The sequence below is a fragment of the Poeciliopsis prolifica genome, unplaced genomic scaffold, assembly GCF_027474105.1.
Source record: "Poeciliopsis prolifica strain line A6 unplaced genomic scaffold, Auburn_PproV2 SCAFFOLD049, whole genome shotgun sequence".
Taxonomy (NCBI): domain Eukaryota; kingdom Metazoa; phylum Chordata; class Actinopteri; order Cyprinodontiformes; family Poeciliidae; genus Poeciliopsis; species Poeciliopsis prolifica.
This window is the reverse complement of record NW_026562424.1, coordinates 3548815-3575000: the sequence shown is the minus strand read 5'-3', so window position 1 is coordinate 3575000 and position 26186 is coordinate 3548815. Positions and strand designations below refer to the sequence as shown.

The 26186-nt window shown below is 36.2% G+C and overlaps 2 protein-coding genes and 1 long non-coding RNA gene across 3 annotated transcripts in view; 2 read left to right on the top strand and 1 right to left on the bottom strand.

The window, feature by feature from the left end:
• The window catches only part of pelo (pelota mRNA surveillance and ribosome rescue factor), an 8941-nt gene extending 2977 nt beyond the window's left edge, over positions 1–5964 (bottom strand). The window contains exons 1-10 of the mRNA XM_055057820.1: positions 5749–5964; positions 5130–5222; positions 4301–4451; positions 3765–3855; positions 2920–3083; positions 1934–1994; positions 1693–1854; positions 502–548; positions 352–425; positions 205–276 (exon numbers count right to left, since the gene is read on the bottom strand). Of these exons, the coding sequence (XP_054913795.1) occupies positions 205–276; positions 352–425; positions 502–548; positions 1693–1854; positions 1934–1994; positions 2920–3083; positions 3765–3855; positions 4301–4451; positions 5130–5222; positions 5749–5789 (956 nt within the window). The 5' untranslated portion in view covers positions 5790–5964. The remainder of the gene's footprint in view (positions 1–204; positions 277–351; positions 426–501; positions 549–1692; positions 1855–1933; positions 1995–2919; positions 3084–3764; positions 3856–4300; positions 4452–5129; positions 5223–5748) is intronic.
• A 1033-nt stretch (positions 5965–6997) lies between these two features.
• LOC129377703 (serine/threonine-protein phosphatase alpha-2 isoform-like) lies at positions 6998–17097 on the top strand. The gene is made up of 7 exons (XM_055057821.1): positions 6998–7397; positions 8743–8874; positions 11589–11819; positions 12837–12941; positions 14233–14456; positions 15526–15660; positions 16318–17097. Exons 1-7 carry the CDS (start codon positions 7343–7345, stop codon positions 16411–16413), a joined length of 978 nt encoding a protein of 325 aa, XP_054913796.1. The 5' UTR covers positions 6998–7342; the 3' UTR covers positions 16414–17097.
• Positions 17098–19810: 2713 nt separating this feature from the next.
• LOC129377774 (uncharacterized) lies at positions 19811–22433 on the top strand. The gene is made up of 3 exons (XR_008607971.1): positions 19811–20010; positions 20841–20897; positions 21384–22433. It is a non-coding gene; the product is annotated as an uncharacterized LOC129377774 (long non-coding RNA).
• The last annotated feature ends 3753 nt before the right edge of the window (positions 22434–26186 follow it).

Genomic DNA, 26186 nt, shown 5'->3' with positions numbered 1-26186 from the left:
GAATAGTAAAACAGATGGATGAATGGAAATAACGACTCCATGGATGGGTGTACAGCTGGGTGAACAGGCGGATGGATGGATAATTTTCATGTTGAAACCAGTGGAAAACCTGTCACTTGCAGCTAATGCTAATGCTTTTAGCAGCAACCAGTTCTCCCAGTTCATTCTGTGAACTCATGACCCATTATGATCCTCTCTCCTCACCTGAACAACTTGTCGCTGATCAGCAGCGTGTCAACGGCCAGCGCGTCCGCGGCTCTTTCTACATGAGCGATTCTGTACAAAAGGGAAAACCGACAAATGAGCGACAGGCGCTACCGCTGGTCCAAATTGCTGGTTCTGGTTCCTGACCCATAGAAGGCTCTGTCAGGCTCGTGCTGCAGCATCTTGTAGAAATCTTCCAGGGCTTTCACCTCTCCGGCCGCCTGGATGTCAAACAAAAACTGATAAAAACTCTTTGGATAAAGGAGGAAATGAGGGGAATCCGGAGCAGAAACTCACCTTGGTATCAGACAGCCTGCTGGTCACGGCCGGGTCACACAGGATTTCTGCAAAACAAACAACTAGTTAAGCCTCTAGCTGCTAGTTAGGGATGGCAATTATCAATTAATCAGTTAATCTGAAGACTAACTACTGACGATGAATTGATAAGAGGCCATTTTCTTAAAAACTTCAGTTTTTTCTTGAATAAAAATGGCCAACCATCATAACATGAATTTTTTTCAGAATATATCAAATAAAAAATAATCATTTTATTTTGTGTCAGCTGCATTAAATACCGACTGAATGAACAGAAAATTGTGGTTCTAAACAATGGAGTATTAGGGTCATGCTAAGAAAATAAAAAAATACAATTATAACTATTTTGGTAAAAGAGAGAAATAACTAACTTTTCTCTCTTTTACTTTATTCTCATATTTTTTCGACTATTCTAGTAAAACTATTCTCATAACGTTATGTCTTTGTCCTCTAAATTTTATTGACCTTTTTTGTACAGTCAAAATACTCTAATATTAATAAACTTAGGCATATTCATAAAAAATAATAAACATTAACCTCTTCGGTGGCCGAATGGGGAAATAAAATATTAAAAAAATAAAATATGTTAATCAGCAAATTCCCCAGGAACAGAAGAACCATCTCTTGTTACTCTTGAAAGAATGATAAAACTTTGTTAAGTGAATTAACTCACAACGGCCCGTAAAATGAATTTTGCTTATTGGCGCCATGTTTTTTTTTAAATTTTTTTCTCCCGTTATCTCCCCACTTTTCTATCATCGCATCTTCGCCCTCATTGTGCATCAGTCATTTTTCAGGAAGAAAGTGACGCTGCTCCGTCATGCAGCTCTGCTAAATGAGGGCCATTAGAGAGAAACTGAAGGATTTTGTTGACTGTTTAAATTTCAAAACAAAACCGCATAAAGTGCATTTTGCAGCTCGCACTGGACTCTTGTATTGACCGTTACTCTTTCTGGCTCGGTCGCCATCTTTGATTCTGTATCACCGCTCAGTTCAGCGCCATGCGGCACTGGCTCAGCCTTAGAAGGTCTAAACCGAAGTTATTAGCTAATTGATTGGAATTATTCTCATTTGGTAAATAATTAATTGACAATCAATAGTAAGAGGATTAATTGTTTGCATCCTGATAGTAAAATCCAACTGTTGAAATCAAAACATTGCAGCAGCTCCTACCTTTGAGTGAGTATTTGTGGCCTGATGACGAGTGGACCAGCATGAATTTAGGTCGGTTTTCCAGCAGGACCTTGTTGTCCTGTCGCACCGCCTCTTTGAAGACGTAGGCGAAAAACTGGTCCTTGACAAACCCGGGGCTGGCCACGAGGATGCACTTCACCACTAACAGCAACCAAAAAGCAAACCTTCATTTGGATTAACAAATTAAAATAGACAACTTGTAGTTTAGCCATTGTCCTACCCTCAAAATTAATGTGACGAAGAATCGCCTGCATCACCGCCTCGTAGAACCGCTCCAGCGCCTGGAGAAAAGAAAAAAGCTGTTTCTGTAAGCTTCAGACGCTGTATTGCTGTTTACTTTGAAGTATATATTTATGAAGTGGAAAACCTTTTTACAACAGACAGAGATACGTGGAGAAGGATCAGAGTTGAGTAGTAATTAGTTACATTTACTGAAGTAAATTAAAAAATAAATACTTAGGAGTATTTTTATTCTGCTGTCCTTTTTAATTTTACTTAATTTTACTTTATTATGAAGTATTGCTACTTTTGAGTAAAATTTCTGGATTTTCTACCCACTGAATGAAAAACATGTTTCAACCAAACATCCACCAGACACACCTGCAGGTTTTGGTAGTTTATCATTTTTTTATTGAAAGAAACTGATTTAGAAACATCTCCTTTGCCTTATTTTACTATTTTTTGTTACTTATATAATTTATTCTCATTTTCGTCTGTAAAATACCAAAATTTTAAACTTAACTTTATATTTTGGTCTGTCTGATGACATAACTTTTAAATATTAAATGATAATTTGATCAGTAAGTCAGTACTTGAGTAAACATTTTACCAAATACTTTTTCACTCTGGAGTAATTTGGCTACTTTTTACTTTTTCTTGAACATAAATATGTTGAAGTACTGCTCCTTGAACTTGAATATAATTTTTGCGTACTCTGCCCCCCTCTGAGAATGACTGGTGATTGGATGCCATATAAAATAAAGTTAGGATCATACACCATTTAAACCCAAAGAAAACATTAAAATATTTTAATCTTTATTGCTATAATATTAATAGTTACAGTCAAAATTAAAATATCGCTTCTATATTGGCTTGTAGATCTGATTAAAACACAGTGACATTAGATTTATTGCTGTAATGTGACAAAATGAGGAGAAACAAAACGCCTGGCAGCCCCAGTCTGACGCAGCGCTGCAGCAGACTCACCTTCTCATGCTGGCTGCAGCTTCCCTTCCTCTTCCGAGGAATTGTGACCTCCACTTTGGCTCTCAGCAGGGTCATGGCGGGGGTCACCAGCACCACGTTGGCCAGGCCCTCCTGCATCACCACGGCCGCCACGTCTGCTCTCTGCACCGGATCGCAGGCCTGCTCTGCGGCGGAGACCCGGACATGCTTACTGGACGCTTCATGCAGGTTCAGGTCTTATTTATGATTAAACTTTGTGAACCGAGGGCCAAAATCCCCAAACTGAAAGTATTCAGCCGCCAATTTCTTTTTCCTTCCCCCATTTAAAAACACAGAAATATTGTTGTGAATTCTCTCTTTTATCTGCACACTGATAAATAAAACGTTATAATTTACATTTATGCATTAATGTTTACAAATATTTAACTTTTTGAGCTAAATTTAGTTTGTTGTTAGTTTATTTCCAGCAACAAAAGTAAGTAATTTTCTTTTACAACTGTTACTGTAAACATACTGTATAATAATAACAATAATAATAATAGTAATAAAGGATAATTCAAGAAAAAATCTTTGTGTTGCACTTAATATTTTCCGTTAACAAAGATAAAAAATTGCTAAAAAAGTGCTGGATGACCAAATTTGTGCCATTATTGAATTCAGAGGCCACACAAAATTAATCCAAGGGCCAAAAACGGCCCAGAGGCCGCACTTTGGACATCCCTGGTCCAAAAAGTTTACAATAAAAAAAGTTCAACATGAACAGAATGAATAATTGAATAATTAAAAAGATGCTTTTGATCTCAGTGTTTGTTTTTATTCTGGTAAATTAAACATTAAATTTAAACATGTTTTTGTATTTATGTTACCGATCCGATCCAGAACCACGCTGTCCCAGCATTTCTTAGCCAGGGTGAACTTCCTGTTGAGTTCGAGCTCGATGGTGTGGTACGCCCCCATCTGGAGGAAAGACATCATGACATCCACATTTTAGAGATAATACAGTGAGAGAGAGAGACAGACAGACAGACAGACAGACAGACAGACAGATAGATAGATAGATAAATACTAAAAAGAAAAGATAGAAAGACTAGAAAGAGGGGAAGAAAGTGTAAAAAAGAAGAAAGGAGCAAAGAAAGAAAGGGAGGAAGAATGAAAGAAAATAAACTAGAAAAAGAGATTAGAAAGACTACCAATGAAAGAGTGAAAGAAAAAAGAAAGACAAAAAGAAAAGACCAGGAAAAAGAACAAATAATGAAACACTAGCTGTTTCTCTGTTTTTGCAGGTTGTTTCACCTTCATTGATCTAATTTCCCAGATATTTCTGTCTATTAATGAAATACATTTACATACTAAACTTTCTTTAAATGTAATTAATAAACAGGTTTTGGGTATCGGGTCGGACCTTGACATATTGGTTCTCCTCGATGTTGGTGCCCTTCACTCTGAGCTGGCAGGCCTGCGAGTCGAAGTCGATGGCCTCCACAGACAGAGTGAGAGTGGTCCGAACCCGGGAGCTGCCCACGCTTCCTGTGGTCGACTCAGTCTGCACCTTCCTGTGGGAGACAGCAGACAGCAAAGACGACGCTCACACTGCAGGCCTTCGTGCTCAATTCTCCTTTTTTGATTAAATCAGATTTTTTCTTTCTTTTTTGTGGGGCCGGTCACATTTCCCAACTTAAGCAGCTTGTATGTGATCTCCAGTGTGAACAATCTTAAAGTGTCCCGCATGCACAGTAGAGGGCGCAATAATGTCACACACAGAGAGCGTGCGCAGCGATTTGCCAACCGCCATTAAAAAGAAGAAGAAGAAGCAGCAGCTCAGTGTTTGTGGAAGTAAATATGGATGAATTTTGTTGGAGTTCTGACTATCTGTGCTGCCTCATCAGTTTTTCCTAACATACGATACGTAGCATCAATACGTAAAGGATTTTCTAAATAAAAGATCCTCCAGACTCAAATAATACATAAAACAGAAATATTTAATAATTTCTTGCGCGGTCCAGTACCGGTCCACAGTCCGGGGGTTGGGGCCTACTGATCTATACTACATTTTAAAGAAAAATAACTTCCTTCCTTCTCTGTAAACATTTAATTAACCATTTTTTTCTATTAATTTTTACATTTTAAGGTGCACAAAAAAAAAAAAATCCTCAACGTCTTGAAATATCAGTTGAACTCTAAATCTCCGTCTGTCGGTTTGCTGTCATGATGTTATGGATATTAATGTTTACCTGATGGTTGAGGCTCTCAAGCTGTCCCCAACTTGGAGCAGGTTATAGGTGTGCCACATGTCTTCCGCCTCCTCTGGCACCAGAGTCACCTGACTGAGGAGGAAAAACACATACTCAACAGTTTTGTTAATTAATTAAAAAATGCTTTAATAGAATATCGATAATAAGAAAATAAAATCAAGAAAGCTAAGGACAATCTTGACCATCTTCTTTATGAAAAACTGTCTTCAATCAGAGGTTCACCAAATTCGTTGTAATACAGACTGCTACAGGAGATCTTTCCTGCCCACAGCCATTGCCATCTGTAATAGCTCTCTAATTATATTCGTTACATTTTATTTCTTTTTGGGATCAATACAGCATTTTTAAATTGAATTAGAATTTAATTAGAAACACATTAAACGACGTAGATGAGTTATAACATAAGTGCTGCTGCTCACTCATAGTTTTATGGTTAGTCATAGAGGAGTTATATTCTGGACACACCTTAATAATGCTTTTATTTATTTTTACAAACCCCTTCGCCTCTTAAAGCAGGAGTTATTGCAGTTTACACACGTCTGCGGTGACACATTTACCAAATAGCATGCTTTTTTAGCTTGCTAACATTAGCACTCACCCGGCATTATCTTTCTCAATATCTTTATTGAGCAACTTCATGGTGGGACGATGGTAAAATATCAACTCAAATGTTAGCCTAAGCTATCGAGGTTCGCGTTTGTCCAAGTTAAATACATGTTTATACTGACAGGAGCGCAAACTAAGAGAAAGCCATGTCTTAACTTCAGAATGAATCACTCAGTTCATGTTGCCAGGCGCTGAGGCGTTACGTCACGAGAAAATACGTCTTTCCATGTGGGTCACTTCCGTGGGCGTCTCTATGGCAAGCTGTCATATAATTTAATGCTTACACGTGACGTTCAGTTCCAGTTTTTATTCTAAAACTCTGTGCCAGTTTGTAGGAAATGTGTTGAGGTGGATAATATAGTTAATTGTATTTACTTATTTATACCTTAGTAACTTTAAAAAAAAAAAAAAGACCTTTTCAATTTAAATTCAGAAATACTTTATTAATACTGAAGAGCAACTACATGTTATTATTCAAGGCTCTTCAAATAGATGTTGTAGATGCTGATGGTTGTCGGCAGGAAGGCTATCCTGTAAAAGCATCTGACAGAAAAGCATCTGACTGAAGACACACTGGTGTCATTTAGTTGAAAGTTTTACCAATGCATAAAGTTGTTTCTAAACAATCAAGCTTATTTTTAGATGCTTGGCATTCTGTAGTTCTGAACTGAAATATAATTTTATTAAAGAAGTGTAGACACTGAGCAAGTATTTCATTTAACATATCTGTAATGCTGTATTTAAAAAAAAAACAACTTTGTTGATCCCAAAGGGAAATTAAATGTTGACGTAATTCATATGATTCAATTTTCCTCTAATTTAGTCATTAAATTGATGTTACCTAATGTAATCTGTTTGTAATAACTTAGATGTTTTTCAAACCAATGTAAAGGTTCCCTCAAGAGTTCTGGGAACTGGGAACTTCTTACAAATGTTAAATTTAATTTTCAACTATTAAAATTCAGATCTAAATAAATATCATTGTTTAAAACTAATACAATGATCAAAAACTTGTCATAAATGTTGTTTTGATTATATGACACCACACCCTACCGTATATACAAGAACGACTTCTCTTTCTTTTTTTATTGTAACTTTAAGATAACCAAATGCTGACATACTTCGAATACAGCCAATCCAAGACAGGAGAGAACGCACCATATCCCGCCTACGTGTGAAAACTAACCAATCGCAGCGCAAAAACAGTCTTACCACTTCCGCTCAACGTCGCTTTGAGCTAACACTCTTCTCCCCTTTTTTTGTCGATGGCATGGTGCTAGTAGCTGCGGCATAAACTGGGTTGTCACGGGAAAAAAAAATACTGACATTTAAAAGCTAATTGGAATATTTACTAAAAATAGATTGACAATTTGTTATTTTTGCAGCACATGTCAGCCATCACATCCTCATTAATTGAACTTCCGGCCTCAGTCTTTGAGGTTGACAGTTTTTCCCCAAGGTTAGTGAGCTAGCGCGCTAACGTCAGCCGATTAAAGTAGTTAGGCTAACAGTAACTCGGTAGCCACTTTAAGCCGCCGCATCTTTATTCCATCGATTACTCCAAGATCCAAAAATAGGGTAATAAAATGGCGGAAGCCGACAAGTTGAACATCGACTCCATTATACAGCGCCTGCTCGAAGGTAAGACTCAGAATATACATTTATCCGCACATAGGTGCCATTTTAGCGAACAAGGAAGCCGCCAATGCTAGGCGAGTCAGTCATCTAGCGTCTTGCAGACGAAGCTGAACATTTAAAATGTGCAGCATCAGCCCTATTTATAACATTAAACCCCGATTCTCCCTCTAACTTTACATTGAGACTTTAAGGAAGGAAACAATGGATGTTATCTCAGATTTGTGATGAAATGTAAACTTTGAGCCGAGATAATGCCTCCTGGGTTCCAATGCATTTCTTGACATGTTTAATTTGCTTGCAAATCATCTAAAAGGTGGGAATTTTGAAAATAAAATAAAAGATTAACAGTAATCAAAAAGTGTGCACAAATGTAGACATATTAACAACATTTTGTTTGTTTATTTTCACACAGTTTCATCCTATTTGTAGGTTAGAAATTAGAAGTTGAGCAGTCAGACTAACTTAATGATTCAAATGTTTGGTTTTCCTTGAGTTCTGACTTGTCGAGTTTAAATTTTGTTCTTTTATTCTCATTTTTTTAAGAGAGACTAAAATGTGTCACTGGTTCAAAGATAGAGGTGGAAGATTTTATTTAATCTAAAAATTAATAAATTGCAAGATTTGTTTGAGCAAATGTATCCAGTTTGTAGCTGATTTTTTTTTCAAATTGATTCTATCAGAATTTAAAATAAAAATTATTAAATATGTTTAATAGTTGCTGATTTTAGGGTGTTTAAGCAAATTAACTAATATCAAAAGTCTTTTTATATGCTTTTGAGTTGTATTGCAAAAATCTTTGGTTGCTAAAATAAAAATATATATTATTTTTGCGTATGAAAAAATAGATTTAGATTTTCTTGATAAATCCATTGGAAGATTAAGCTTTTTTTATCTTAATTTTGTATAACAGCACATTCTCTGTTGAACAATCGATTGTTCTGACATTTAATCGATTGTCCTAGCGATTAATTGGATTTTATAATTGGGAGTTTTCATTTAACCACTAACACCTTTTTTTAAAGGACATCCAGTCCTTTCCTGTTATTTTTGTGGGCAATTTATTCTGTAATACTTCTACTTCCAGACATAAAATATCCCAATTATTGATTGGGAAATCTGAAAATTGTCTTTTAAAGCAGACTAAAATACTACAGAAATTCTTGTAAAAATTAGCCCCTGATTCAATATAAAACTGTAATTAATAAAAGTACAGAAGGAATAGTCAGTACTAATGGTTTGCATTTTTGGGCACAAAATGATGAATCTAATTAAATTCAGGCGATTAAGAGTGATAATCATTGTTTTTCCTTTGACGTACTTTTTGTTCTGTTTTGTTTCATCTGCAAAGTGAAAGGATCCAGACCCGGTAAAAACGTTCAGCTGACAGAGAATGAAATCCGCGGCCTCTGCCTGAAGTCTCGGGAGATTTTCCTCAGCCAGCCAATCCTGCTGGAACTGGAGGCGCCCCTCAAGATTTGCGGTGAGCCTTGGGGTCAAGGGTCATCTTCAAGTGCATTTTCACACACTTGAGTTTGGGAGGACAGTTGTAGGTCTGTGGATTATTTTAACATTATGGTGAATTCTCTAAAGAGGTGAAAAACTGTTGCAGGGCTGCTACTAACCATTATTTTAGTAGTTAATTAATCTATTAATCTGACAATTAATTGATTGTTTTGGTGATTAATCGATTAATCAGGTTTAATAATGGCACTTTCTATATCTTACATTTAAACACTTAAGTCTATTTTGGTGCTATTTTAGAAATAAATTAAAAGATGCAAATAAATAAATGAATTCCCTTTTAAACAAGAAAATAAGTATTTTATTGCCTAAGATGCAATAATTTAAAACCTGAGGAGTTTTGACGAAACATTGTTATAGTAAAAGGCTTTTTTACCTTAAATGCAAAATATATGCATCTTTTTTATACAGTTGTAGTTTAACTTTTTCTCTCCATTGATTTTTTTCCTAGTAAATAGTTTTTTTTTAGCCTGTATTCCAGTTGACGATTAACGATTGTTTACCATTTTAATAATTGATTAGTCATGACTAATATGATGAATCATTTCAGCTGTGTAAAAATTACACAGTCCAGTTGCAGGATTTAATAAGCGTTTGGATTTGACTTTCTGTTATTAAAAGCATGCAGAGATTTATTTATTTTTTGTTGTCTTGCCGCTGCTGTGTTGTTTTGCAGTGCGAGTCTCCTGGGACTTGTTCTCCTGAGTCTTTGTGCTGATGACACCATTCAGTGTTACTTTATAGGAACAGTGTGTGGAGTTCAGAAAGTGACCGAGTTTGCAGTACTCTGCAGAAATCGGAGAGAAAAAAAACACGACCACGCAACTAATGATTATTTTAGTAATCACTTATTCTAATGATTAATTGATTAATCGTCTAGATAATGTGGCTCTTTCTGCAGATTTTTTATTTAACTTCTTAAGCTTTTGTAATACAACATTAGAAATGCATTTAAAAATACAATTAAGCAAATTCATTTTTTTTTTACATAAGAAAATAAATAATTTAATGCTTAAAACCCAATAAATGGCTCAGCAAATGTGGGAGAACTTGTTTACTGAGAAAATGTTTTCTTTATCTTAAATGCAAACCGTGTATAATTTTGGACAGTGATAGCTTAATTACAATTTTAACTGTTATTTCAGCCCTTTTTTATGGATGTTTACTCCAGTTAATAATTAATTGATTGTTAAATTAGTCAACAATTATTTCAGCAATTGATTAATCACGATTAATCGTTTCTGCCCTACATTACAGCACTAAATTCAGGCTCACGTCTTGAGTTTATTCTATTGAAAATCCACTGATTATTTAATATTTTGTTAAATAATGATTGGTGTGAAAAATGCATGCCTTTTCCAAAGAAAGAGTTGAACCTTTAGCTTTTTGATAATCCCACTTCTGACCACTTTTCAGTTTGTTCTATCATATGTAAAGTTGTTTAATGTCTGTTTGACCAATAGTTACTGCTGCAGTATAGGCAGCCGGTTAATTTTACGTTTTGGCTGAAAAGCAATAAGGATTCAATGTTTTTAGGTTTAAAAAGTGGCACAAAGTTTAGTTTCTCCATTGGTTTTAGCTTCACTGCAGATTAAAGTTGGACCTCCTTAAAGCAGGAGTGTCCAAACTTTCTGCCAAGGTTCACAGTTCGTTTTATTTTTACAAATAAAATGGTTGGTTGCTGCACCTTTTTAAAATTGGTATTCACCTTTTAATAAAATAAACATGCTAGATGTTATGGTTATTTTAGGAAAGAAAAATAACTGAGGATCTAAAATAGAAAACTAGGATTTAACTTCCCAATTTTTTTGCTTTAGTTTTTCTTTTTTGGGCTGTAAAATATTTTTTGTCTAAACTCCACAACAAACACGGAACACAAGGTCACTCTGTGTTTTAAGCTGCTTTGAGTAAAAGCTGCTGCATGTTTGAGATTCTAACTACGATGGTATGCTAGAGAATGAAGAAACCTGCTTAATAAATGTGGTGATGTTTAACATTTTTGAAATTATTTTAAGATTTTGTCACCCTAAAAGATAAAAAACAAGCAGTCTATCTGCATTGACCATCTCTGCTTGCAGGACAAGTTTTTCTATAGAGAAAATGGAAAACTATCAATCCTGACAATAAGGACGGTTTCAATTTAAAAAAAAAAAAACATTATTAGATTTTATTGTGACAAGAGTAAACCAAATTCTTCTCATTCTTATAAGAAATGTATCTCAATAACTTTGTATTGAAAAATTCCTTTTTTTTTTGTAAATTAGCAATAAGTAAATTTATTTTTGTAATTTCAGTTTACGCACAGATAATATTAAAAGGGAGTTATTTCTGTCTACGTGACCCCATACTTGCTCAACTTGAAGTCTGGGCTTCCTCAGTTGGAAATCTTTGAATTTTATGGATTAATTTTATTTTAGTAGTTAGGTCTGTTTCTTTCTATCTGCCTCTGAATGACCGCTGTGAGTCAAAATGTAATTAAAATGAAGCTCAGATCTATGGAGGACCAAAACTGACGTAATTAAAAATCAAAGCAGACTTTTTTTTTTTTTTCGTCAGAGGCAACAAAAAAAAAAGTGTACATTTCTTGACAAAAACGCACATGTGGATATATTTCGGTTTGTATTTTTGTCATTTTTGGCCTTCCTCACGATCCTGCTCTTTCTCCCTCTCCAGGCGATGTTCATGGGCAGTACTACGATCTTCTGAGGCTGTTTGAATACGGAGGCTTCCCACCAGAGAGCAACTACCTGTTCCTGGGCGACTATGTGGACAGAGGGAAGCAGTCGCTGGAAACCATCTGCCTCCTGCTGGCCTACAAGATCAAATACCCAGAAAACTTCTTCCTGCTGAGGGGAAACCACGAGTGCGCCTCCATTAACAGAATATACGGCTTCTACGATGAGTGTAAGTCGAGAAAAATTCAAACTGCATTTGTTTATCCGCCGCTTAAGAAGAAGTTTGGTAGCGTTTATTGAAAGTATTCATTCCCCTTAAACCTTTTTACATGGTGTAGAAATTTAATCAATTTATTCCCGTTCAACAGAAAGTAGTCTAAAAATCCAGTAATTAATCCTAATTAGTAAAATATATACATAGCAGCTTTTCTGTTTATAAAAAAAAAAATTCTCTCACTGTTTGAGCTTAAATCTAACTTTATTGTTTTAGGTTATTATCAACAACATTTTTATTTGCTAAACTTCAGAAAACTTGAAAATTTTTAAGTTACTTTTTCAGACTAGTCAGTTCTAAGAGTCACATTTCAAAACATAAAATTTTGTTATATTTTGCTTTTTTGCCCCTGCTTTAAAATGCAACCACAAGACGTATTAATAATTGCAATAAATTATATAATACTGTACAGAAACAATTTTCTTTAGTTCATTTGTTTTATTTTTCTTTTTATAGTGCAGTGCTGGGAAAGTTTAAAAACTCATCTGAAAAGTGCTTGAATTTTTACTGTGGGAAAAGTGCATGGCCCAGTCAAAGTCCAGACATAAATCCAGTTGGCAAGACTTGAAAATGTATTATTTTGTGAAGTTTAAAGTGCTCAGAAATTAACTAATAGCCTTGGAAGGTCAAGCTGAGAGTTTGGCTCATCCAATCAGATTTGATTTGATCTGTTTTGCAAAGAAGAAAAAGTTGATCATTTTTAAACTTTTCAGACCCAAAAATTGGAATTGTCACGTTTCAGAAATCTGCAATTGGTGCACCTTTACTTTCACTTGGTTCTGTTTCACAAACTACTAACTCTGTTCAGCTGAATGCAAACACATGCCACATTTTTCAGATTTTATCTGCAAAAAACAAAAGTGAAGATTACATAATTTTCCCCTCCTCTTCTGCATGCAGTCCCACTGAAATGCATTTTCAGCAGTGAAATTATCCAACATTCAGGCTTTCTAATGCGTTTTTCTCTCACAGGTAAAAGGCGATACAACATAAAGCTGTGGAAGACCTTCACCGACTGCTTCAACTGTTTGCCCGTCGCAGCAATCGTTGACGAGAAGATCTTCTGTTGCCATGGAGGTATCCTCTTCTCCCCGTAACCCGTCTCTCATCTCTGCTCTGTTGTTTCTGTCGCAGCCAAACGAGCGTAAAATTCACTCTATTTATGTCCCGTATTCAATCAGGGAGGTTGATTTAGGTTGATTTTCATCCGACTCTTATTAGGATTTACATTTGGAAAACATCTGATAAAACAGTTAAGAATCTGGAGAATCTTGTAGGTAATCACTCAACACGTCCGCTGAAAATAAATATTAGTATGTTTGTGGGGTTAGAGAAATTAAAAAGCACGTGAAAGTGGGCTCAGACGAAATGGCGGCATCGAGTGAAAATATGTAAACACTGACTGCTGATCTGTAAACTGGTTACATAAGAGAGAGTGAACACATGAAGGAGCTTTACCTTGCAGAAGGACGACGATTGAATCTAAATCTGGTTTAATCACTTTCGTAGTTTGCAAAATTAAATTCAAAAGTTTGTTCTGGGTATATGCAGGGATTTCTTTCACATTTTTGCTCCTTTTGAAGAAAAAATAATTACTGATTATTTATACCTCTGATCTAGTCCAGAGGTCTTCAATATGGGGGTCGCAAACCATGGGAGGGTCGTGGAGAAACTCCATGGCGGTCGTAATTTACTTTTTTTTATATATATAAATATTTTTTTCAAAGTCAAGTCTTTACATACATAAATCCAACATGAAACAAATATAAAAAAAATAATGAATATCAGTCAAATTCACAGATTTAATGATCAGAAATCAGTTTATGTAAAAAGTTCTAGACTTTATGCTAAATAACAGCTTGTTGAATGGTCAGGGTTATTTGTCTGGATGCTCCATTCAATGATTAATTACTAAAGTGGTTGACGATTACTTCCATAACCGATTAATTCGATTAATCACTTTAGCCTCAATAAATATATGCAAACAAAAGGGGTTTGTTGTTGTTGTTGTTGTTTTTTTATCTTAAATGTTAAATATGTATATTTCATACAGTTTTGGCTGAGTTACTGTTCTGAAGATGATGTCTGGTCAGAAAACTTTCCTTTTTTTAAGTCTGCACTCTTAATTGATTACATAATTGTTTGACGATTGTCCCAATAATTGATTAATCACGACTAATTCAATTAAGCATTTTGGACCATGCTTATATTTATTGAATTTTTGAAGTCTCCACTGATCCCTAGTGAATAAATAGTCATTGCTGTGGAACTGGTTCTGTTGCTTACACTTTAAATGCCCTAAATCAAAAATGTTGTTATATTTTCTGCTGATTCTGCCATTTTTAACCTGGCTGTTGTTCGTGCTTAGGCCTTTCCCCGGACCTCCAGTCCATGGAGCAGGTCAGGAGGGTCATGCGTCCCACCGACGTGCCCGACCAGGGCCTCCTCTGCGACCTGCTGTGGGCCGACCCGGACAAGGACGTGCTGGGCTGGGGCGAGAACGACCGCGGCGTCTCCTTCACCTTCGGCGCAGACGTGGTCACCAAGTTCCTCCACAGACACGACATGGACCTGATTTGTCGAGCCCATCAGGTCGGTGTGGAGAGTAAATGTTTTCATGAGAGATGTCAAAAAACGCAAAACCAGAGCGACTTGTTCTTCAGCTGAATTGATTATTATTTGTATTCGGTTATAGAACAAAGGAATGTTTTTACTGGAGGTGTGTTCAGCTTGTTGGAACCTGTTTCTGCGAGGCTTTCTCTGCCCTCATGTTGTTCCTCTCGGCTGGGAACTTCCTCTGAATTCTCAGCAAGCTGGTTTAATGACTTTCAAATGTTTTGTGGAAGTGCAGCAGGTGGAATTTCTCAAAAAACAACAATAAGAGCTGAAAGCTGAAGCTCAATTATACTTCTCTCCAAGTTGTAAATATTGGCTATTGATTTCTTAGTTTACGGTTGTAGATTGTACATAAATCTTAAATTGCTAATATTTCTATACTTGTATTTTTGTCTGATTTGTTAATATCTTTACTGGTTTCTCTTCTTACCTACTTTCCAATTAAAAACATTTTCCTACCTTTATTACGGCTTAATTAATCGGCCCGATCGTGATTAATTGGTTCAATCGTGATTAATCGGTTGTTAAATTAATGGCCAACTAATTTGGACTGTATAGATATTTAAAAATAAAACTACTGTTTTTTTTTTAAGAAAGAACAGCAGTCAGAGCAACAAACTGAACAGAAATATAAACATCTTGCAATTAAGATGAAAAACTTTCTTTGTTTGTAAATATGTTCTACACAGAAATCCTAAAGTAGCGAATTTAGCTCCACCTGGTTCAAACTCCTGTTAAATACTTTTTTCTATAAAATTATTAATTAGTTCATCTAAAAGAATAATCGTCAATACGGCTAACAATTTCTCTAATGTTCTCTAGATTTTAAAACATTTGTTGGAACGCTCCTTAGCATCTTGAAGGAGCGGTTTAACTCCCACCTGAACTAATGAGAGATTGGGGAGAACAAATTAAATTTTTATCAAATTTTTTTTATCAAATTTAAAAAAAAATTTTTGTGTGTATTATTGTGTGTGTACTGTTTAACATTTTTATTTGTTTTCATTCTTCGGCCTCCCTCACGGCGTCTCCTGCGTGTTTCCAGGTGGTTGAGGACGGTTACGAGTTCTTTGCTAAGCGTCAGCTGGTGACGCTGTTTTCAGCCCCAAACTACTGCGGCGAGTTCGACAACGCAGGGGCCATGATGAGCGTAGACGAGACCCTCATGTGTTCGTTCCAGGTGAGCATTACACCTGAATCTTTGAAAATTATCACAGCGCTCAAAAAATAAAACCTACAATATTTTCATACCTTCCTCGATTTGCAATTTTAATAAATTTTTTGTCTCTTGTAAAGAAATTACAAATGACAGATTAGGGCCAGGCCACAACAAATTTCTGTTTAATGGTGAGAATGAAATCATAACAGGATGTCCTTAAAAAGTCTTAAATTCACATATCTAAAAATTAGACCTTTAAAGTAGGTTGGCCTTAAGTCACAGGTCTTAAATTGTGTCTTTACAGAACTATTTAACTGTATATTCTGGGTTTTTTTTTCCTCACTTTTTGCAGGCTAGCTGACTAGCTAGCTTTTTGCATGCATCATTCATTAAAATTTTATGTTTTTTATCTTTATAATGTGTTCTTGAATTATTATTATTGTGTCTTTCCCATCATATTCCTTAAAAATTGTCTTAAAACAACAACATTATTGTGATCGCAATAACTTCTGGGACAATTTATTGTCCAGCAAAATTTAGCGTTGCAGCCCTACCGATTCTGATTCTGATATTCTTCTTTCTATTCTCAATATTGGGACTGATGCAGATATTAATACCTGTAGAAAACACAGTACTTCCTCTGTTTATTTATTACATGGTGTTTTTTTTCTTTAACAGATCCTGAAACCTGCCGATAAGAAGCTGTTCTACGGCGGCGGAGGTGGCTTGGGCTCCGGTCGCCCCGTCACTCCTCCCAGGAAAGCTAAGAAATGACAGCAGTAGTTTGCTTTTCGACCTCCGGCCCATCCCTCCTGCCCTCTCTACCTCTCTTCTCCTTTATTTCACCAAACAGCCAGAAATCAAACCTATACCCAGGGCTTTTTTTTGTTTTTCTCTTCCTTTTTTATCTGTACTTCTTAAAACATTTAATGTAATGAATTGTCTGAGTGAGTGCGTGCGTGCGTGCGCGGACTATAAACTTGTCTCGTCTGCAGGTGAGCATTAAAATCACATGTACATTTTTGCAAATTTATTGAAAGGTTTATACTTTCCCCTTGCTCTTACCGTGTTGCAACCAGACTGAAATCGCAAGGTGTTTTTTGGGAGACAGGTTGCTGTCGTGGCGGCTTTGGCAGCATACTTGTAGAGAGTAAGAGGGGGGAGGCGTGTTTTGTTTTCCCTGTTTCTGTACTGTAAAATCTCAAACACAGGTGTGTGTGGGTGTCTGTGTGTGTTTCGTGTCTTGCTTACTTTGCTGTGAGCAGTTGCATCATTTCCAAGCAAGAACACGCCGACACACACGCGCAAACACAAATGACTCGTCAGATTCATATGAGCCAGAGCTGTAAAAACCCCCCATACAGTTTAGGTTTGTACAGATTTGATTACTTGAAAGAGATTTTTTGTGAATTCGTTTTGTAGTCTTTCATCGAGTTGACCAATAAACCGAGAATCTGAGCTGCCGTGTCTCCTTCTTCTTCTGTGTTTGTGTAATTATCAGTTTTACATTGAACCCATGTTTAATTACAGGAATTAAACCGTAAATTATTCATTGATTTAAGCGTTTTTGTTTTTTCTAATATATTAAATCAGGGTTTCTGCACTTCCTTAAGTTTTAATTGCATGTATCTAAACGTAAGGCCCTAAAATGTCTTAAATTTATTAGAAAATTTACCTTAAATATTACTAATTACAGGTTTTAAATTTGTTGTTTAATCTCAGTCTATATAGTTTATTTTTCTGTCAGGCAAATCTTTATTACATCTTCTAACTTAATTGAGGCTGCCTCAAAAATAACAGCTATCTTTTAATTTATTAGCATTTAGAAATGTGCTAATAAACTGGTACTTAACACTATCACTAAGCTTAGCAGATAATTAGCTTCTAAATTTGCTAATTAGCTACTTTCAGCTACTTAGCTGAAGGTAATTAGTTGTTGAAACTTTAAACTGCTTTCACAGTACTTTAAATTAGCGACTTTAGCAGCTAATCAGTTAGTGATAACCTCACCTGCCAGTTTGTTAGCACCTCATCAGTGCTAATAAACCCTTGTTGGCTGACTAGCTAGCTAGCTTTTTGTGCCCATCTCTGGTAAATGTAGTTTGTTGGCTGGACAATGTAGATCATAGCCAGTGGGTCATCACTGTATGATGCTTTGTGTACTCTGCACAAAAAAGCTTTAGCTTTAAAACATAAAATATCCAATTTTCTTTTGGACAGGTCTTAAGTTTCATTCATGTTTTGTCTGTTATGGCTTGAGTTTGTGCATATAATACAAACATATAATACTGTTCAAAGTGATCAGAGAGGAAAAGGACTGCAAAAAATAAAGTGAAGACAAATATGAGTAAATTGAATTGAATAATTTATCATTTATTTGAATAAGATATAGTAGTTACATTGAGAAACATTTCTTCATGATACATCTTCTAGAAAAGGTGCAAATTGTCTTCAAACATTATTTACCCCACTTTTTTGACGTCACAAAATGAAGAATCTAATGGGTGTAAATGAAAAAACACATTTCAGGGTTTGTTTGTTTTTTATCTGCACACAAGACACAAAAAGGAACCAAATGAAAAAACTGGAGGATTGACTTTTTATTTGGTGTGTGATGTTTGCTTTTGTCCACAAGGTGGCAGTGTTAATGAATAAATCCACTCCCATTAGTTCAAGAAATAAAATTTAACTTAATGTTTTATTACTCTAGGTTATGTGTTAAGATGTCTCAAATTTAATTACATGCAAAAATGTAAAGATTTACTTCACATGCAGCTGCATTTTTACTAAAAACAATATCAAAGTGTTATTGTTTGATGACACTTTGATTTCAAACAATCAAAGTGTTGTTTGATATAAACTATTTTTTTAAAGTTTTATCTTTAAAAAGTAGATTTTAAAGATAAAACTATTTCATGCTGCCGTTCTCTGGAAAAATTTGGCGTCTTTCTTACTGATTTAAAGGAAGTCTTGTTTTCTTCTCTCTTTTTTTGCATTCATTCATTTTCCTGTCATCAGCGACCTGGTCAAGACGCTCCATCCATCACTCTGCCTTCCTTTTACAGGAACACAGAGGTGAGGAGCAATGTGTACTACTGTAGAATGGAGGCTTAAAAAGGTCATGAACTCTTTGTCCTTCCTAAGATCGTAATAAAGGTATTTTACAAGTCGAATGACGTTTCTTTTACCAATTATTCAATTGAAAATATATGAATTTCAAATATTTTATGTTTTTACTTATTTATTTGTAGTCTGAAGCTCACTGTTTGCTAAAATCTCCAATTCTTTCTCTATTTTTGCCTCTTTTTAAGTTTACTGGAGGATTTTTGGGTTAAATCTGCTGCTTGGTGAGCTTTGAGGTCCAAATTGATCCTGACTTTGACTTCAGTGAGTCTGTTTACCAGATTAAGATTCACTGGAAAGAGAAAACTCAAGTATTGCACCTCCTTCGCTTACAGCTGTGCCTTTGGTTAGGGAAGGTCAGTGGACTTAAAATAGATAAGACATTAAATATGTTTATTTTACAGAGTTCATCTTTCAGATGATACCAAATACTGTACATAGCCATTCATATCGCCTTGCCCGCCTGACACACTGAGCCGTTTTGTAATTTATGACAGCTATTATAAAACTGCACAAGGATTTGGTTTATGACACTTTGGTAACAGAATGGCCCTCATGAAATATAAGCCTCCTGATTCATGGATGTGTTCCAGTCAAATGGCAAGGCAGATGTTCTTGTGGACGCAAATATTGGTAATTTAATGCTGAACAATGTGTTTTACTGCAACTAAATTCATCATGGTGATTCTTTAACTAAGCTGGAAACATTATTTAGTGGAAAGCGTTGAGTAAATAAAGACATTCACTCAATCTTTTTTTTTCTACTCAGCAGACATTTTTCTTCATTTTTTTTTTTGTCTACACACAAGCCAAAAAAAAAAGAACCAAATGAAAAACCACTAACCCTAACACTACCCTAACAAACACTTTGAGATTGTGATTATTTTAATTAAAAATGCAGCTGCATGTGAAGGAAATCTTTACATTTTTTACATGAAGGTATCTGCGCTTCTTTTAAAAATATAACATTTATAAATCAGAAGTTAATTAAAATTCTAATTAAAAAAATGTAAAAAAAGTAAAATAAAAAAAGCAAATTGGCCTCAGATACGTTTGATCCCATTAAAATCTGCGGCGGCTGGATTATTTAAAATAGACCAATTCCATGTTATTATTTACATACGGGTATTTCGCGCATGCGCATATTCCTGGAGTGTAGCGGGGCCTGAAAGACGTTTGTTTTACTCCCCGCTCATCGACGCGCTGCCGCGTTAGAACCGTTCAGTTAACAGGATGAAACCCAGAAATGTAAGTAACATTAATTTACATCATCTTTTGACAGAAGTTCGCTAAAGTTACTTCTTTTGCGAAGAAGTAACTTTCTTCGTTTAAGAAGAAACTTAGAAAGCAGTGAAACCCACTGCTAGCTTTGCTAACAGTGGTTTTCATGTATAGAACCTTCAGGCGCCATTACTTTTCACTGAGTCATGTCTGTAAACGAAACCGTTCGATTAGACACAAAAATGGCTGTAGAGCAATGGCTGCAGCACCCTTATTTCTAATCCAACTTCATAAAATATGGCTTAAATTAGAGTAACATTCTGTCTTCTACCAAGATATAATTCTGTAGATTGTATTTTTGTATTCTTTTGGGACTTTTCTGTCAGTCAAATGTTTGAGGCGCGATGCTAATGCTAACTTGCTATGAATATATCCTGGCTATTACAATAGCTTTGGCCACCAGAGCCTGGCTACCACAGCCATTGTGGAAGGAAGAAATGAGGAGTCCCAAAAAGTTAATTTTTAGGTTAATCTGACATTTTAAACTCAAAATGTCTCAAGAAAAAAAAAGAAACTTTGAGATTCAGCTCTGAAATTTTCTAGAAAGATTTTCTAGAAAGATCTTTGAAAGTTTAAAATTTTCAGATTGGTCTATGGGCCATACAAAGCATGTTCATCACAATTTTTGCACAAAATTATAGATAATGTTGTTAGCCTGCTCAGTTTTGCTTATTTTGATCACTTTTCAGAATTAACTGTTTTAGCGCTTCTTATCACTTTAAACTAAGATAAGCACCTGTTGGTCATGTCACCCAACTCAACTTATGCTCTCATGTGAAAATGGCCTTACATCTTAGAAAAGCAGAAGTCGAGCCTCATGCACAACCAAGGATGGAACAAGTGATTTCTGGATGGTAAGTCAGCAACAAAACATTAATCTTTTCCAGCAGCCATTGTATTGCACATACATACATCAGTAAAACCAACTGATGTATGTACCTAGCTTGGGTTGCTAGGTAATCGGCTGGGGTTGCTAGGCGAGTGTCTGCTGATTTGTGACTTAACATTCGGAAGGTTTTTGAAACCATTCACATTGCAGACACCGAAAAACTTTAACTTATTGCCAAAAAGTGCTTGGGCTCCTTTTAGAAGCAATAGAGACCCAAATGGAAGCACAAAAAACGTGCAAAATGTAAATTTTTTATAATCGATCTCCTTTATTCTGATGGAATTTCGAATAGATAACAGGATAACAGATGACTTATAACAACAATTTTACAAAGGTTTGATGATTTTGCAAAAAAAAAAAAAAAACAAAAAAAATAACTTAACCTTATTTAGGATCAGATTGGAGTTTTCTAAAAATTTTAACTGCTCTGTAAATTATTCTCTTTTGCGAGACTTTCAGCTCACCTCGAGTTTCCTAATGAAACGCCTCTGGGTTGTAAAATGCAGCGCAAACCAGGTAAGCGACACTCTATTAAAATGATCCACTGTCTCGCGTTCCCTCATCAACTCCCTCATGGCTTATATAGTACATCCCTGAGTGCTTGGGATGGTGTGAACAACCAGAACCTTCGCAGTCCTACTGGACACTAACGACACTGAGGAGCTTTAATGAGTCCCAGCGTTTCTCCGTCATACATGGAGGTTTGATTCATGAATCTGAGCTGCAGTGAGGAGCAGACATTCCCACGTAAAAACACAGCAAAGCTGTTGTGCTGCCACCGCCGACTACACACTGTCGCCTTCTCTATTTATATCTGCAGAGGAATTCTGGATTCGGAGGCTCAGCTGCCACTTCTATTATTACTATTAGCTAATACTGTAACAAGCACAGTACTAAAACCAACTTTATGGCTGCTTTATCCATAACCCTAATTATGTCCACACTGTTGTATAAATCCAATCACTTTTAGCATGCTTTGCATGTGTAGAAAACGATATGCAGGTGCAATCAGGTTCAGTTCTGCTTTGTTTTTACAAAAATAATATCTGTGGTGTAACTGAATTTTACCTACACTTCAAAAAACACAAATCTAATCAAATATCTTTGGTAGTTTCTCGTGCAACTATCTTAGATGACCCTAAAATTGCACTCAGGTAAGAGTAGCAGTAATTCAACATAAATTCACTCTAGAAAAGGTAAAAATTAGCTGTCCAAGAAATTACACGAGTAAAAAAAATCGACTCAAGTACAAAGCAACTGAACAATATTTAAAAATTGCATAATCGGATGGACTAAAATATAAAGTTACGTTAAAATTGTGTTGTTTTTTTTTTAAGATCTAAATGAGAATTATTAATATAAATGGCATAATTGCTAAATAAACTAATTCTAAAGAAACATTCTTTAAAATATAATTCTTTCAATATGAAACCTATGAAAATTTAGTGAAAATACCAAGTGTTCATCTCTTTGCCAGAGGAACTGCAACTTTTTCAGCAGCATTAAGGAATCATTGACTTAAAACAGTTTTTGCTGAAAAGTTACTTGTAAGAAAGCTTTGTCTTATTTTCAATTGTGTTCAGAAATTTCACTAGAAACTAGAGTAAAACTACTTGGTGCGATTTACGTTTTTTTTTTGAGTGCAGTGCAGCGTTTTCCCTCAAGGTGAGTTCGAAGTGACTGCTATGAGTCTGAGGTTTTCTCCCTCGTTGTGAGGATGTGTCGGGCCTGCGCTACACATATCGGTTCCCTTCACTTTGAAACCTGATTATGCTGCTTTCGTCTTCACTTTATACTTAATACAATTAACAGGAGGCTCAAGCTGAAAATATCAAAATAATTAAATTAAACGTCTTATTGACGATGATCACTTTAAATAGTTACTTTACAAGTCTGTATATTAGTGCTTGAAATACGACAATTAACTAAAGAGTAACTTTTCAGAAAGATATTGGAGCTTGTTTTTGGTCAATAATTGCTTAATATGGCAGATTATTTCACTTTGAACAAGAACAAGTAACAAGTAAATTAATCTGCCAGTGAAGTAAGCACTTTTCCAACGATATTAAGGAATTATTGATTAAAAACAACCTCCTATATCTAGCTGAAAAGTTACTTATAAGGATTTTTTTGCAAATTTGTGCACAAATTTTTGATGTGGCGGGTGGAAACCTCTCCACAATGCAATCTTCAGAAAATACATCAGGGCTACACATCTCAGAGTGACACCCGTTGCCTGTCACTTTGCTTGAGGTCTGCAAGTCAGCAGAGACAGAGTTAGTTGCATAGGATGAGTACAGCTGCGCCACCGCAGTGCTCAACACTTGTTTTAATAACTGGGAACATGGACAAAGTTCAAAAGTGGAGAGAGGAAAGCGCTGGCTGGCACACGGTGATCCCTCAGCCAGGCTGAAGGGTGTGGCGCGCTAACCCAGCAGGGGGCTGGTGGAGATGGGTGTCCCAGTTCGCAGGGTCTGCAAGAGATCCTGCATGCACGGGCTACTCACACTTCAGCGACAGACGGAGGCGGAAGATGGAGGGGAGCACGGCAGAAACCTTATCCTTCTGGGATATTGAGTTAAATGTCACTGCTGTGCCCTGAGGGAGACACTGACAGGCCGAACCCTTTCACGGCCCCCGAAATCTCAGAGGTCACAGCGGCTGTACGACAGCTGGGGGCCCGGAGAACGAGCGGATGAAACGGAGATGGTACGCCGGCGGAGAGCAACACATAGAAACATGTCTCAGTGGGGAAAAGATTCAAATGCAAAAACACAGAAGATCACCAAGTTTTTTCTGTCTAGTTTCGAGTACAAATATCTTAGTATACTTAGAATAATACGAACCAAATTTACAAGTAACTTTTCAGCAAGATAGAGAAGCTTGTTTTCAGTCAATAATTCATAAATATTGATGAAAAATGTCCTGTAAGTTCAGTACAAGAGGCAGCAGGACATTTACAGCTCTGAAAACAAACAATAAATCAGCACTTTGAGTTTTTACCTGTTTCCCTCACTGCACCGGTTCCACCACAAGAGGCCAATGTCCTGCTCTGGACCTGGATCGTCTCTGACTCTTTCCCTTCCTCATGAAAAACAAATAGATAAATAAAACTTGATCCTGGAGGATCTGCAGGCGGGAGCTACTCTTCTGCGATGCCCATATCTTGGCCATCATTCCTCTGCTGCTCTTTCTTCATCTGTCCTCTCAGGGTTCATTCACCCCAGACCTGTTTGGTCCGTTTTAATCAAACTACAAAGTGGTTCGTTTGGAGGGGTGTGAATGCACAACTGAACTCGGATGTGAACCAAAAAGCAAACTGGTCTAAACGACGGAGTTTTAGGGCCATTGTAGAAAATAGTACATTTTTGCCAAAAAAACTCATTTCTGAGAACTTGAAAATTAGCTTTAAAAACACTCAGAAGTTTTATTTTTTTCTATCTACAACTGGCCTAATACTCTATATATGTCATGTATAGTTGATAATATCGTTACTCGAGGAAAAGAGCTACAATGTAGTAAAAATCCAAATGAAAACTAAAAAAATTTGCTCGAAAAAAATCATAAATTTAGAGATAAATCTCAGAACTTTTCTAGAAAAAACATGAAAAGTTCTGAGTAAAAAGTTGATTTTTTTTAAAAACATTTTTTGAACAGAGGTCACTCGACTTTTTTGTTCTCCGTCATTTTGACGGACTGCGAAAAGAAAATCGGTCATGTACTATTTTTACCCGTCAGATTATAACCATATTGACATCGGCTGTTTACCGCATTCTTGTTAAAGTCTAATTAACTTCTGCGCCATTATTTATTTCCTCAAGACAAACTTCTCTGTTTAGACTTTTAATGGATTAACACAACATTGCATTGTCTTTAGTTTTCTCTGGTCTGTATTGGAGACTGGAGTTAAAGGCGTGCACCAGTCAGTGGTGTTAATTATAACCTGTTAAATGACGGACGGGCTTTAAATTTTCTGGTCATTAAAAAAAAAAAAACTGGTCAAATACAAAAAATATTCTGTTAACATGACCTGTGCTTTTGAAACTCAGTGACCTGACCACTCCATTTTTGTTACATCTTGTGAAGAAGGAAGTTGTGCTCAAGTCTACTTTAGAGGTTTGTGGGTCATTTCCTGCAGGGGTTTTTGGTGCAGCGCCCCCACAGGCAAGGAGGGGAATAGGTTTTTCAAAGAGTTAGGATCATTTATTAATGCTTTATTTCAAAACATTGAAAGGAAGCCATGAAAAGGGGATGCATATTATATTCCTTAAAGTTACAGTGTGTAACTTTAATATTAAGGGTGTTTTTTTTGTCTCAGCACCAAAACCCTGGCTCTGATTGGTTGTTTCTAGATAACCAATCAATCTCATCCCAAACTGTCACAACACAGTGACAGTTTCAGCAAATATGTAAAAAAATACTGATATGCTGGAGCTTTAGCAGGTAGTTCAAGAAAATATACATTCAGATACACACAAATATTTACAATAAATATACATACAGTAAAGACAAGACCTTGAGTCAACCAGTTTATGTTATATAATAATAGTAATTGTAAGATGCATTGCAGTGTGAAAATGTAAAAACCCAACAGAAAATGTAAAAAATGTTAAGTTTATTTTATAGCACATTTCAGAAATAAAGCAGTTCAAGGTGCTTTATATCCTAAAAAAACAAGTCAGACTCAACATCTGAAGCAAGCTAATTGTCAATTGTTAATCCCCAGTTGACATTTGTCGGTTGGGAATTAATGTTGCAGTTTCAGTCTGTAGAAGCTTCAAAACATATTTGTAGAGATTTTAGGGATGAGCAACTTCACCTGTGCTAACTGTGGCAGCCTGTTCCACGGGTCCGTCAGCTTCCCACCAGTTTGGCCATCGTCCTAAGCAGGAACCAGTTGATCCGTCAATCAATGCCCCCCACAGCCCTCCCTTTGCGCTCCCTCCAGTCCACCCGCCCTTTCATAATCTCCCATCTTTGCTCTCTCACCTTCTCCCTTCTTCTTATTCCACTGACCATGCATGTTCCAAAAACAGGTCTCATTTCCATTTGCAACACCTCCTTCTCCTTCCAGCCCCTCTCCTGCATCACCTCCTACTTTCCAAATCCAACTCCATCGTCTCACCTCCTCATTGCTCCACCTCAAACCCCACCCTTTGACCCCCACCGCCACCACCAGCATGTCGGCCCATGCAGGAATTTGGAGTGGGGTGTTCCTCCCATCCCGAGCCCATTCGGGGTATAAAACCCTCCG

What these genes read in the sequence shown, in the direction of transcription:
- LOC129377703 (XM_055057821.1), top strand. Translation starts at nt 7,343, where the DNA reads ATGGCGGAAGCCGACAAGTTGAACATCGACTCCATTATACAGCGCCTG. An exon ending in GGCGCCCCTCAAGATTTGCG is followed by an intron (nt 8,875 to 11,588) that starts GTGAGCCTTGGG and finishes CTCCCTCTCCAG; the next exon opens with GCGATGTTCATGGGCAGTAC. An exon ending in CCCTCATGTGTTCGTTCCAG is followed by an intron (nt 15,661 to 16,317) that starts GTGAGCATTACA and finishes TTTCTTTAACAG; the next exon opens with ATCCTGAAACCTGCCGATAA.